The following is a 14,385-nucleotide window of genomic DNA, read 5'->3' on the forward strand; positions in this document are numbered from 1 at the left end:
CTTTCTTTCTTTTTTTCGAGACAGGGCTTCTCTGTGTAGTCCTGGCTGTCCTGGAACTCACTCTGTAGACCAGGCTGGCCTCAAACTCAGAAATTCGCCTGCCTCTGCCTCCCAAGTGCTGGGATTAAAGGCGTGCGCCACTACGCCCCGTACATGGTCACTTTTCTTACCTGCTTCAGAAAATTGAACCTGGAATCTATGTATGACCTCTCCCAAGGATAACCCCTGAAAACTCTTAGTCCAGACTATCTGCCCCACCCTCTGTTTGGGATCCAGATCAGCTGCATTGAGCGTGTGTGCGCATGCGTGTGTGTGTGTGTGTGTGTGTGTGTGTGTGTGTGTGTGTGTGTATTCGTGTGTGTGTGTGTGTGTGTGTGTGTGCGCGCGCTCACGCGTTCGTAATGTTCTCATGCCAGGCTGGTGGGGAGGTTTTTCGTATTCTCTGCCATGCAGCTAGGCTTGATCCGTAAAGAGGACCCTCCGCCTCGACTCCCACTCCTCCCTTCCGGTCCTGGAGCTGGGGCGGCAGCTCCCTCTTCTGTCAGGGCTAGGCCCTGATCCCATTAAGCCTGTAAAAGGTGCAGTGGGAGACTTTCCACTCTTTTTGGGTGACAGGTAGTCAAGAAGAAAGAGAAGACAGTGCCTAAGAAATATTCCATCAAGCCACCCCGGGACCTGACCAGCAAGTTTGAGCAGGAGCAAGAAGAGAAGAGAATACAGGAGATCAAGGATCTAGAACAGAGGCGGCTTAAGGAAGAGGAAGATCGCCTCCTGGTGGGTCTCCACGGCACTGCACCCTGACATAGCTGGTCCCGGTGGGCCCAGTGGATAACATACTATGGCCATAAGGCCTTCCCTTAAGACTCACTAAAGCGCTCCTCATCCATAGAACCAACCGTATTGCGTTTCTTTGGATGAAATCTCACCTACAGTGCCCCAAAGAGTGAGCCACAGATCTGGTCACCCACCCCCCACCCCCACCGCCGCCACCACCACCATTTTAGTGGTTGAAACCTGGAATTCTAAGGAGGAATGTTGGAAAGAGAGTTCCCCTTAGCTGGTGGTCACCCACCTTCCCTGTGCAGGAGGCAGAGAAAGCAAAGCCTGACCCCCTGCATGGCCTGCGGGTGCACTCCTGGGTCCTGGTGCTGGCAGGAAAGCGAGAGGTGCCTGAGAGCTTCTTCATAGACCCTCTGACTGCACGCAGCTACAGTACCAAGGATGAGCACTTCCTGGGCATCGAGAGCCTCTGGAACCACAAGAACTACTGGATCAACATGCAGGACTGCTGGAACTGCTGCAAGGTGTGCCGGAGTCGGGAGAGGGGGGTAGAGACCGGGGATGGGGGGCTTGTGGGGGGTCTGGCCACCTACCCTCTGATAGCAGGGTATCGTGGAGGTCCCAGAATCCACACCCCCAGCTATCAAGGACCATTCTGACAAGATGAACTTCTCCAGTTTGCTGTGTGCATCCTTTTTAACCCATGTGCTATTGGTTTATGCAAATGAACTCAGGGTGTAGGTTGTCCGTCTAAAGTGCTAGGCACACTGTCCACCCAAGGCCCTGCTTCCTGCACCCAGAATAAGAAAGAATACGGCCCATCCCTCAGGAATCCACTTGTGTATAATGCTTGCCACCGACCCTAATGACCTGAGTTAGATACTACGGGTCCGCATGGTGGAAGGAGAGAACTGATTCCTGAAAGTTGTCCCATGAGCTGCATACACATACACACACACACACACACACACACACACACACACACACACACACGAAAAAGTGCACAATTATAAAGGCGCATCTTATTAGATTGGTTTGTGATAATGAACTCCCCTACATACCAGGACCTGCCCACTCCCATCCAATAACCCCTCCACCCACGAGCTCTGTGGTCCAGCGGGTGCTTATCATGTACAAGTTAATACTACAAAAACAAGGAAAAATTCCTTTATACAAACCAACACTCTTCACTTGAGAAGGATGCATAGGTCCACAGGGAGACATCACTGAAGGACAGGGTGGGGGGATAGAGGCAGGTGGCATGGGCTACGGGGGTGGAGCCAGTGCTGACTTCTTAAGGGTCCATCAGTTTGTTTAAGACACTTGGTCAGCTGAGTCATACAGTGTGTACTCTTCGTGTTGGATTTGTCATACATCGTGGAGATGTATGAGAGATTCGTCCATTTCCTGCGGGCAATGCGTTGCTCGTGTTTACTGTTCATTAATTCCCTGTTCTTGAAGCAAACCAGAACCCATTTTCCTGTTTTAGAGTGGCATGTTGAGATCATTTCCAGCACAGGATTATTTGGGATAGTGCTGCAGCGAGCACTTCCAGACCCGCATTTCAGGGAACACATACATACCTGCCTCGGATGGGTCAAGACTTAGGAGAGTCACATTTCATCTCAGTAGATTCTTCTCATTTTGCAAAAGTGACCGCATCAAAGCAGCACACTGTGAGACTGTGGACAGCCTCCTGCTCCTTACACTCAGTGTTTTCTTGGGAGAGTCTGAGATGGGGTCTCATTCCAGACCAGGATGCCCTGGAGCCATGCCTTGTGCTTTAGCCTCCAGAACGCTGAGATTCCAGGTGTGCACACCTAGGCCGCTTGTTTTGCCATTCTGTGGGCAGAAGGCGATGTTACATTGTTTCAAAACTACTATTGGCTTTTTGAAAACGGTCCTCATATCCAGAAAGTCTAAAACCTGTTTATTAATTCTAAGAATTAGAAAGACTGCAGGGCAGTTCCCTCAGTGAGGTCAGTTTTAATCCTTCTGTGGGTGACTTTCTGTAGAACCAGTGTTGTTTCTTCTTTGGACGTCATCTGGGTCTAGAGTTCTCTTTGCGGGATGTTTTAAACGACACGTTCAGTTTGGATAATTCGTTTATCCGGCAGTGCTAGAGACAAACTCCAAACCTTGAGTATTCCAGGGAGAAATCTCATTTTTCATTTGTGAGTGCATTGTTGCCATTTCCCATGTGTACATGTGTCTATGTTACTAAAAACCACATATGAAAAAAATCAGAGATGATTGGATATCTAATCTCCTGTAGAGATGTAGGTAGGGTAAGGATCTAGTGGGAAAAGGGAAGATCTACCAATCCTGGGTGACCTTATTACCTGAGCCTTTCTGTTATCTTTAGTCCTTAGGTGTGGTCCATCAAAGTCCCAGTGCAGAGCCTGGATTTCCCACCTTTTTCTTTTTGGAGGACTCCATGTTCTGATTTCTGACCCTCAGTACTGTGGTTAAACAACTCCTCCTCCTCCTCCTCCTCCTCCTCCTCTTCCCTTTTAGTCTTTATTCCCAGTCACCGCTGTATCCAGAAACCCTCTTCTCCTCCGTTCCTTCCCTCTGTTACGTCCACCACTCCGTCCCTACTACCAAGTAGGGTATGATACACAGGAGGCCTCTCGGGACATGACATGACAGGACGGTGAACACAGGACCAGGGCTACCTCCCAATGGCCGGATGCTCAATCTCCTTTGAGCAGCTTTTCTTCAGGCTTTGATCTCCCTGTGGAGCATGTTCCCTTGGGAGAGGATCCTAGGGAGGAGAGCAGGTAGAGGGGACCCCTGACCCCTTGGTTGGCACCTGTACCTACAACCAGGAAGTGCTGCATGCTAGGAACTTAAAGAACAAACATTCTTTGATTCACAGTTCTGGAGGTCCTGCCGGGCTGGTTCCCTCTGAGAGCTCCTGTATCCTCCTGAGTCCTGAGTAGCACTTGGCTCCTGGCTCCTGGCTCCCTGGCTGGGAGAAAACAAAAACAAAAGCATAAAAAACACAAGGAGGCTCACTTTAAACCAGTCATTTCCTGCTCAGGAATGCTCCATAGTGATGTACATTGTCATCATGTACAGACTGTCCCCAACAGGGGGCACCACTGAGTCTCCTCTAGACAAGCTATAGGATTTCTTCCTTGGGAAATGGGATGATGGGATGAGAGTGGGGCCTCAGTTTCCCTGATGAGATGAAGAATGTGGCTGAACTCTTAGAAAGACTGGATGGAGCCGACATTCTGCACAGCCTCTGATGGCCTTGGGGAATAGCCATTGCCCCTTAGGAGCAGGCAAAGTCATGGAGTCCAGGGGGTCCACTCAACTGGTTCCCCCTCCATCAGGACTTGATCTTCGACCTGGGAGACCCTGTAAGATGGGAGTACATGCTCTTGGGGACGGATAAGCCTCACCTATCCTTGACTGAGGAGGATGAAGAAGGGCTGGATGATGATGATGATGTGGAAGACCTGGTGAGTCTGCTAGCATGGGGGTGGGGCGAGGGCCTCCACCGCGTTTTGCGTCAGGCAGTCTGACAGACATCCCCGCAGACATGTGCATTATGAGGGAGGGAAGTCCAGAGGTCCTACATCCTTCAAAGCAGAGGGGTCTTGTAGAGCTCTCATTTTACAGATGGGTAAAAAAGAGGCCTAGGCATACCCAGTGACCATCCCAGGTCCCAGAACCTCTCAGTAGGTTAGGGAACAGACAGTACTTGAATTCAGTCTCTCCTATCTGGAGCCCTGATGAAGGCTTGAGCTGTTCCTTAGAGAGACCATATCTTTGGAGTGGGAGCCTCAGGGTCCACTCTGCTAGCTCCTTCTTAGTCCCTGGCCTGGGGTATCCCCTCATCAGACTTCTGTCTGTCATCTTTCAACAGGGTGTGTGTGTGTGTGTGTGTGTGTGTGTGTGTGTGTGTGTGTGGTGGGGTATTTCCTACATGGGGTCCTGTGTGAGAAAGGAAAGACTAGGAGGCAAATTCCCCCTGCTTTAGGAATCTCCCATGTCTCCTTTACGTGTAAAACTAGGGTGAGGGTCACAGTCTGTGTTTGGTATCCAGAGCAACAGTAACAGATGTATCTGTCCACTAGCATTTCCATAGGGAGTACTACAACTGGAAGCCCCACACTCCCAGAGGCTAGAAATTCAGGATCAAAGGTGCTGCTGGCGGGGCTGGTTTCTTCCAAATTCCTCTGGGTTTGCCGGTAGCCATGAGCACTGTAGTTTTATCTGGCTCTCTCTTTCTCTATGAATCTGTGTCCTTTATCTCATAAGAACACTTAGCATATCATAATAGGTCCACCTGAAGACCCAATTTAGATTCCATTGCCTTACCCGTAAAGACCTTACTTCCAAATGCAACTGGATTCATAGGTACTGGGGGGTGGCCGATGATTAGCATATGATTTTAGAGGTAGGTTGAACAAGTCTGTATCAACAGGCAACACTGAGGGGACCGGTTCTGCTTCTGCTGCAGAATCTGAGTTCACTCTTAAATCCCTACTTCCTGGATAGCTGAGGACAACTTATACACAGCAGGGCAAAAAGGAGACACCAAAGGACCCACCCAGAAAGTGAGAGCTAGGAACCAAACCCCAACAGTCTGGCTGCATATCTGCGTTCTCAGGGGTGATTATTCAGCTCTGAGGGCTGCCTAAGAATGACTGAGGCCACCCTGTTCTCCCTCTCCTCGATTCTGAGTGCTGGTGTCCCTGCTGGCTGTGGGCTACGTACCCTTCAACCCAGGAGCTTGCTCCTTCTGGAAGCCCTGTCACATCCCTGGAATGGGAATCCTGGTCCCTCCATCATGGACAGACAATAGATCCTGAGAATCAGCTGCAGGGCCAGACCTGGGATTCCTAGGCTGTTGCTATTGCTCACCGACGACCAATCCTTACATGATCTCAGAAGAAGTCACAATCAGATGAGTGAGCACCCAAGGCCTGAGCATTGTTTGTGGCAAAAGTATCCACACAGGAAATCTTGAGCTTGGTTTGAGAACCATTTGTCTAGACCAGGCCTTATTTCACAGACCAGGGAAGAACAGCCATGCAGGGCCCAAGACTGATTCACAACATCTGTTAGTCCTCCCTAGAGGCCCAGTTAACAGCTAAGGAAACCTAGGCTTAGAGTAGATGAAAAACTTACCCAGCCCTTCTTACCTGGTACTAGGTACAGTCAAAGGTTTGGCTCCCTCTGACTCAGGATCCCCTCTCTGAGTAGCAATCATAGTTGCAGGTGGTTTGGCTGGAAAGGTGGGGTATGAGAGCCGGTGCTACCATCTTAGACTACGAAAGTAGAGAATAGGGGTCCACCCAAACCTACTCCTCTCCTCCCCTAACCTGGGTCATCTTCTGACTTCTTGCTCTTCCAGGAAAACTGACAGCCCCCTTAGTAAGTCTGTGCCTGCGGTAGGGGAACGGAGGTGTGCCATGGCCTCTGCTCCAAGACCCTGGCCAGAAACCACTTCTTTTCCTCACAGGGCAAAGAAGAGGAGGATAAAAGCTTTGACATGCCATCTTCGTGGGTCTCCCAGATTGAGATCACCCCCGAAGGTCTCTGCCATTCACTGGTTCTCAGCCCACAGCTCAGCAGAAAAGCCATAGAAGGTTCCTGGGCCCTTCTTCCCAACCCCTCTCAACACCCTGCCAGCTCTGTACCCAGAGCCTGACACTACCTGCCACACAACTGGACTGTTACCATCATGAGCACCGAGGTCCGGGACATGGCCTCTTTCTTCCCTTCCCCAGATTCCCTCAGAGGAGGCCATGGGCAGAGCATGGAGTATATGGTGCAATGGGGGCCAGGCCACAGGAAAAAAATAGGCAAAGAAGGCAAGAGACTGGGTTATCCTTTGTCCAGTGTCTACATATGCCCACCTGGAAATGCCTAGATCAGAAGAAGGGTATAGGCTGTTCCAGCAGGTAGCAAAGTGCTACAGAAGTGGTCATGAACCCTGGGGTAGGAGCACCCATTACATCCTAGACAAGGGATGGAGGCAAAATGGGTCTTAAGAGATAGTGGTCATTGGGGCTGGGCTTTGAAGGATCAGATGTCTTTCTAGCACATTATTCTCAGTGGTGAAGGCCTGGCAGGGGAAAGGAGTGGCTGATCCCAGATATGATTCTCGGGTAGCCCTGGGATGCTGGCCGGCCCAAGAATACCTTGGGAAGAGTTGAAGCCAGCACTGCCAAGTATTTTCTTCCTCCTTGGAGCTGGCTCTGGGCCTGGAGGCACTTTATAGGCAATGCAGACCATGGACAAGCATCCAGGAAGGGGTGGAAGGAAAGACCCCAGCTCCCTCTACATCCACAGAGTTTGAGACCCGTTGCCCCAATGGGAAGAAAGTGATACAGTACAAGAAGGCACAGCTGGAGAAGTGGTCCCCATACCTCAACAACAATGGCCTGGTGTGTCGCCTCACCACCTACGAGGACCAACAGTGTAAGGCACCTTGGGGACATGGAATGGGGGAAACAAGCAAATGCCGTGCTTGGTGACTCCGGGTAAATCTATGTGTCTGTGTGGCAGAGGCCAGAGGAGCTGGTCTGCCCACGGCAACCATCTCTGTGTCCCGACAGGCACAAAGGTTCTAGAGATAAAGGAGTGGTACCAGAACCGGGAGGACATGCTGGAGCTGAAGCACATCAACAAGACCACAGGCCTGCACGTGGACTACTTCAAGCCAGGCCATCCCCAAGCTCTGTGTGGTGTGTGGATCCCCTGGCTGGGCAGACCAAGAGCTGTGGGGGGAGGGGCATTTACAAGCGATGACACTGATGGGAAGAACCGACCCTAGGTATCACGGAGGGTCTTGGGTGGCAAGCATGGGCATTACCTCTGACTCTGTAAGATAAGGTGGTGGTCAGCTGAGGAAGCCCAGAAAAGGAAGACACTATCTATGACCATCGGCTCTCTAGGAAAGTCAAAGCCAGGGCCACATGCTGTTCTGTGCCTGGGATCAGGCCGGAATCTCCTCCCGAGGGTACACATGTAAAGGGTCTAAGAATGCTGGACCATAAAGCCAACTAGCGCCACCAAAGAGGCAAATGTAGGAGCAGAGTGGCCACTGTATGGCTCTATGGCTAGGAGTCCATGAGGATGGGAAGAAGGGAAAGAAAGAATATGCCTCCTGAGATCCATATCATACCCCAGACTTCAGCAGAGAAAAGTCTGGAGCCAACACACACATGGAAAGACACCGACCACGTTTAGGAGTTGAAATTTTCAAGATTAAACCAAGAAGGGACCATGCCACAACCTATGTGTGGGCAAATGGTCCTAACCTGGTGGGTGTGCTGGGGGTTGGAAGTGGCAGAAAGTTGTTCCCTATTGATATCAGCTGGTTGCTCCTAAGAATAATTGAGCTAAATGTGTTAGTAATATGGATATATAGCTCAGTGATAGAACACATGCTTAGCATGCCTGAGACCCCGTGCATGTTCCATCTCTAAACAGCAACATTAACTGCCTTAAAATGGAAGCACATCTTGACCCAGTAATTCCTCTGCTGAGAATATGTTCTCGAAGAGGCTGAGCAAGAACAATAAATGTATGCTACAGTTGTTCATCATGGCGTTGTTTATAAAAACAAAAAAATTAGGTGTAACCGTAATGCCCAGAAAGTGGGGGTTGGGTACACAACTGATACTCACGTGTATTTCAGAACATTCCTCTCCCGGGGCCTGGGATTGGGTTCCAGAGCCAGCTGCCTCAGCCCTTGATGTTCACCCAGCCCTTCCCCCTCTCCCCTTCTGCCCCCACCCCTCCAGTGCACTCATACAAGTCTATGCTACCTGAGATGGACCGCGTCATGGAGTTCTATAAAAAGATCCGTGTAGATGGCCTGGTGAAACGGGAGGAGACACCCATGACAATGACCGAGTACTATGAAGGGCGCTCCGACTTCCTTGCCTATCGGCACATCAATTTTGGACCCAGAGTAAAGAAGCTCAGCCAGAACAGCGTGGAGTCGAACCCGAGGCCCATGGTGGTGAGAGTACACGTGGACTGGGGACTGGCTGCCTACCCTCGCCGGCAGATAGAGAGAGAGGGTCATCAGGATCAGGGAAACCCTGACTGTGGGATGATCATTAATGCCTGTGATTTTGCCAGAGTTCTAAATATGAAACAACCACTTTAACAAATGCAGACCCCTGGGCTTGTTAGGACCAAGTCTTGTCCCCAGCCACTCGACAAAGAAGCGAGGTTTCTCACTGTCGTGAACAAATACACACGTAATAACCAGACATCTGGAAATATGGGAAACTAAAGAAACTTACAAATATCTCAAATGACTTCTCTCCAATAATACTATGGACTAGTAGGTTTGTTCATAGCTGGACAATTAATCCCAGCAGTGGAGAGGTGGTTGCTGAAGAGTGGAGAGTTCAAGGCAACCCTCAGCTACATAGTGAGTCCAAGGCTGAGCCACATGAAATCCTGTCTCAGTGAGCTGACGACACAGCTCACTCAGTAAAGAGTTTGCTTTCTGAGCACGAAGACCTGGGTTTAATCCCCAGCACCCACAAAAATGGCCTGGCACTGTGACCCGCATCTGTAATCCCAGCACCAGGGAGGCAAACATAGGGTTTGCTGGCCTGTCAGTCAAGCCAAACCAGTGAGGTTCAGGTTCAAGTGAGCCCAAGTTTGAGACAGAAACCCTGTCTCAAAAAAACAAAAACAAAAACAAAACCAAGCAGGAGAGCAATTAAGAAAGACAATGTCAATCTCTGGCCACCATGCAAATGTGCGTATGCACACACCAAGGCGCTCCCACACAATTTGCTCGCCAGAGTCTTTTAAATTGTATTGAGATCTGGGGTGAGGGTTAGAATACCTATTTTCAGCTGCTTGTCCTCAAACTGAGCTTTGTTTCCTCTAAGATGCTACAAAGTTCTTGGCCATTGGACTTCCTGGCCACACACCAAAGATGCTCCTTTCTGTAGTAAGGGTTAGCTGATAATGGGACAGGCTTTCTGGAGAGGTGAAGAGCTCCCCACCTCTAGAAGCAGACAAGCTTCAGTGTGGAGGGAATTGGAGAAAGGCCCAATACCATGAGAACCCACGGGGGTCATAGAATCCATTGTCTAGCAGAAAGGGCGGGATCAACGACTCGCACCCCTGGACTCCTGGGTCTTGAGAGTCCTTCCCTCCTGCCCACAGAGCATGCTCAGAAACCCCCCCCCCCCGTGTGTTCTGGCCACACAGAAAATCACAGAGCGGTTCTTCCGCAATCCAGAGAAACCTGCGGATGAGGATGTGGCAGAGCGCGTGTTTCTGATAGGGGAGGAGCGCATTCAGCTGCGCTACCATTGCCGCGACGACTACATCACCGCATCCAAGCGAGAGTTCCTGCGGCGCATGGAAGTCGACAGCAAGGGAAACAAGATCATCATGACACCAGAAATGTGCATCAGCTACGAGGTGGGTCGGTGACCGCACGGCACACAGAAAGGTTAGGGACACACTCTAAAAACTGTGCCTGCCAGCATCTTCTGGTAACTTGAGAAACCCTAAGTGAAATTTCTGTGAAGACTACTCTGGCAAACCCATCTCTGTCCCTGGTAACATGCAAAGCCCCCATCTGAGGACCTTTCCCTTGCAGCTGCTCTGAAAATCATCCCATTTCCACCAAAATGAAAACCCTGTTAGATGTAACCGGAATGCCTAGAAAGTGGGAATTGGGTACACGACTGCTATTCATGTGTACTTCAGAACATCCCTCTCCCCGGGCCTGGGATTGGGTTACAGAGCCTTCCTCATGGTCCCTACCTGCACCTCTGGGGATCCTAGACCCCAGATCCCAGGGACCTATCCTGAAGGTGACAGGATATTCTTTCGCCCTAGAATCTAGGATGGTCTCATCTTCCTCTTCTAATAGCATAACCGTAATCCCCTCTGCATCTTTCTTTGGTCCCTCTTTGTTACTGTTTTTGTTGAGAAGGATCCTGGGGTCTGGAGGGGTTAAGCACCTTGCTTGAGGCCACACAGCTAGAAAAAGGGAGTAGATTTAAACCAAGTGGTCCCTAGACCTTCCCTGGCGCAGCGTCCCTGTCACTGTGGTGGTTCTGGTCTCAGGTAGAGCCAATGGAGCACACCAAGAAACTCCTCTACCAGTACGAGACCATGACTCAGCTGAAGAATGAAGAAAAGCTGTCTCGACATCAGGCCTGGGAGTCGGAGCTGGAGGTAAGGTCCTACACCAGACAGTGGAGGCGGCAGGGGGAGAGGGCCTCCGCCGTGATGCACCTCCGCCATGATGTCCGATCAAGGTGCTGGAGATCTTGAAGCTTCGTGAAGAGGAGGAGGAGGCACACACACTGACCATCTCCATCTACGACACCAAGCGCAACGAGAAGAGCAAAGAGTATCGGGAGGCCATGGTGAGTTTCCGTACTCTTCCCGGGTCTCCCTCCCTGGAGCCCTGCCTCCAGGGTCGGGAGGATGTAAGGGATGATGAGGGGATGAAGTCGCTGGTGATGTCAGGTGAGTATTCTTGTTGACTATCACCTGCTTGTTGATGGGCCACCTACCCCCCCCCGGCCCCCAGCGAGCACTTAAGTTCCAGGCTGGATGTACTTACCCAGGACTGTGACCAAATGAGTCTCTACCTTGTGTAGAGAAAGAATGAGAACTACATGCCCATCTCTAGCAGGACTCTCACTGAGGCTGTGAACTGAGCCGGGAATCCAGCCAACTGACTCAGGCACAGGTTGAACACCAGGACTCAGCAATGCAGGGCTTTGGCTTTACCCGCCTCTTGCCAAGTGGGAGGACCAGTATGGGTTCCTAGGCTCGATGCGAAGTCCTCTTCACCAAGCAGTGAAGATCTCTAAAGAAGTTTAGAATTGGCCTGGCAAGGCTGGGCCTTGGAATGTTCTTGGATCCCTGGGAAAGGGCAACAGCCCCCTGTCTCCACGTTCTCTGGCTCCTGTGTGCCCCATGTAAGGCCGGCCTTACAGGCAAAAGAGAAAAATGGGAGCTCAGAATCATTGCTAACCCACTGCCACTCACCGTAAGTGCCTGCTTTGGACTGGCAGGCCTGGGCTATGTGCTTTCCAGACCCAAGCTGGTCTGTTTTCAAAGGAGGAAACTAAGGCTCAGACTGATTGATGAATTCGTGTCAGAAACAGGAATTACATGTCAGAAAGGAATAAGCATGGAGAAAGAGGCAGTCGTGTCTCCTAAGCACCCTACCCTGGGGCCTGGGTTTAGGGCCTGGCTCTGTACCATTGCACAATGGACTCAGCTGCTCGGGAGGTCTCCTGCATATCCCGATCTTTCAGCTGGTTCCCTGGCCCACAGGAGCGCGTCATGCATGAGGAGCACCTGCGGCAGGTGGAGGCCCAGCTGGACTACCTGGCCCCATTCCTGGCCCAGCTCCCTCCAGGCGAGAAGCTAACCCGATGGCAGGCGGTGCGACTCAAGGACGAGTGTCTGAGCGACTTCAAGCAGCGGCTCATCGACAAGGCTAACCTCATCCAGGCTCGCTTTGAGAAGGTGTGGCCAGGGAGGGCCCAGGCAGGGGAGGTGACCTCACCATCCTCAGTCAGAAATGGGACCTGGGGTCTTTGCTCAGTGCCTCACGGATCCGTGAGTGACAGATAAGCGGATGAGTGTGTTTCTATGGCTTACAAATACCTGATTTCTTCTCCCACCTTTGTTATTGTATGAGTGGATGAATGGTGGGTAGCTGGGTAAACAGATGGGTGGATGGATGGGGTTACTAGGTGGGGTGGGGTGGGCAGGTACAGTTGGATGTGCAGTGAGGATTGGGAGTGGAGTGTAGGAGGATGGTTGGATGGATGGATAGATGGATGGATGATGGTATGGATGGGTAACTAAGGTGGGCAGACAGAGGGATAGAAGAGTGAATGGGTGGGTTTGTGAATGGATGGATGGTTGGATGGTTCATTATAATAGCTCCTAGTCCTTGGCCCATTTCTGTGAGACAGGTGAGGTACATACCATGTGGTCCCCACGCAGTGTCTTGGTCTGCAGAGTGCATAGAGAAGAGTTGGGTGGAATGGGACCCACTTTATTTTTGGAGACGAGCTGCTGGGGGCTCTGAGCATGTCTGCAACATGTCTAGATCATGTAGCTATTTTGTGTGTGTGGGTGTTTTGGACACCACATGCATGCCTAGTGCCCTCAGAGGCTAGAAGAGGTCATCACATCCCCTGGGACTGGAGTTTCAGATGATTCTGAGCCTGCATGTGAGTCTTGAGAATCTAACCCCAGTTCTCTGGAGAGCAGGGAGTCCCCTGCTTTTTTTTTTTTTTTTTTTTTTTGAGGCAGGGTCTTACTCTATGGCCTTCACTGACCTGGAACTTGCTATATAGACCAGACTGGCCTTAAAGTCACAAAGACCCATCTGCCTCTGCCTAATGGGAGCTGGGATTAAAGGTGTGCACATCACACCCACTTGTTTTGATTTTATATATGAGCTGCTAGGAGTGGAACCCAGGGTCATGCACTAAACCACATCCCTAGCTCTGACTGGCTGTTTTGGCCCTGTTCTGATTTCATGCACATGCTATCCTTTAAATCATGACCCCAGCAGTTTCCACAAAAGATATTTTGTGATGCTTTAACTCTGCCCCTTTCCTTGGGGTTCCGGGTTGGGGTGTTATCCTCTTGGGGCTGCCTGGTCATCTGTGGGCCTACAGCCTGGCTGCAGATCAGTTCTCGCATTCCCATGTTCATCTCTGTATGCTTCCAGGAGACCCAGGAGCTGCAGAAGAAGCAGCAATGGTACCAGGAGAACCAGGTAACCCTGACGCCGGAGGATGAAAACCTGTACCTGAGCTACTGTTCTCAGGCCATGTTCCGCATCCGAATCTTGGAACAGCGGCTCAATCGGTAAGGGGCAGAGTCGGGTGGACTCCGGGGAGCACTCTGATAGCTCGGCTATCCCTCACCTTCTCCTTCCTCCCTCTGCTCAGGCACAAAGAGCTGGCTCCGCTGAAGTACCTGGCACTGGAGGAAAAGCTCTACAAAGACCCGCGCTTGATAGACTTTGTGAAAGTCTTTGTTTGATGTCGTCTCCTGGAACTACGGCAGACCCTGCCAGGGAATGGAGTCCCTCCCTTCTCCCTAGCCACTGTGATCCTATACCAGCCTCACTGCCACACTACCTCCCTGTCCCACATAGCCTCCCTCAAATAAACGAACTTCCTGTTTGCCATTTACACTACAGTGTTTACAAGCTCCAGTCTGCACCGCCCTAAATCTTTCTCCGGCATCTTCTCTGCTGGATTATCAAGTGTTGGCTCTCCAGATGGTTCCATGGCCACCTGCCAACATCTGCTTAGAGCTCAATGTGTTGATGGTGGACCAGCTCAAAAGTGAGAGCAGCCTAGCCACGGAGCCCACCCCAGGACCAGGCAGCTTGATAATTAGAGGACAAGGGACAGAATCTGAGTTTCTCCTCCATTTACCACCACCACCTGTGAAATGGGGGTGCTGATGTTTCCTGAAGTAAGTCTTTTTTTTTTTTTTTTTTTGGTTTTTCGAAACAGGGTTTCTCTGTGTAGCTCTGGCTGTCCTGGAACTCACTTTGTAGACCAGGCTGGCCTCGAACTCAGAAATCCACCTGCCTCT

The 14,385-nt window shown here is 51.0% G+C and overlaps 1 protein-coding gene across 1 annotated transcript in view; it reads left to right on the forward strand.

The window, feature by feature from the left end:
• Positions 1-13,975, forward strand: part of Drc7 (dynein regulatory complex subunit 7) — a 21,119-nt gene extending 7,144 nt beyond the window's left edge. The window contains exons 6-18 of the mRNA XM_021220567.1: positions 616-774; positions 1,086-1,304; positions 4,125-4,253; positions 6,263-6,335; positions 7,096-7,224; positions 7,362-7,490; positions 8,553-8,773; positions 9,991-10,206; positions 10,861-10,971; positions 11,055-11,165; positions 12,088-12,282; positions 13,505-13,644; positions 13,728-13,975. Of these exons, the coding sequence (XP_021076226.1) occupies positions 616-774; positions 1,086-1,304; positions 4,125-4,253; positions 6,263-6,335; positions 7,096-7,224; positions 7,362-7,490; positions 8,553-8,773; positions 9,991-10,206; positions 10,861-10,971; positions 11,055-11,165; positions 12,088-12,282; positions 13,505-13,644; positions 13,728-13,821 (1,926 nt within the window). The 3' untranslated portion in view covers positions 13,822-13,975. The remainder of the gene's footprint in view (positions 1-615; positions 775-1,085; positions 1,305-4,124; positions 4,254-6,262; positions 6,336-7,095; positions 7,225-7,361; positions 7,491-8,552; positions 8,774-9,990; positions 10,207-10,860; positions 10,972-11,054; positions 11,166-12,087; positions 12,283-13,504; positions 13,645-13,727) is intronic.
• Positions 13,976-14,385: the final 410 nt, after the last annotated feature.

Source organism: Mus pahari, chromosome 20, assembly GCF_900095145.1.
Source record: "Mus pahari chromosome 20, PAHARI_EIJ_v1.1, whole genome shotgun sequence".
Taxonomy (NCBI): Eukaryota; Metazoa; Chordata; class Mammalia; order Rodentia; family Muridae; genus Mus; species Mus pahari.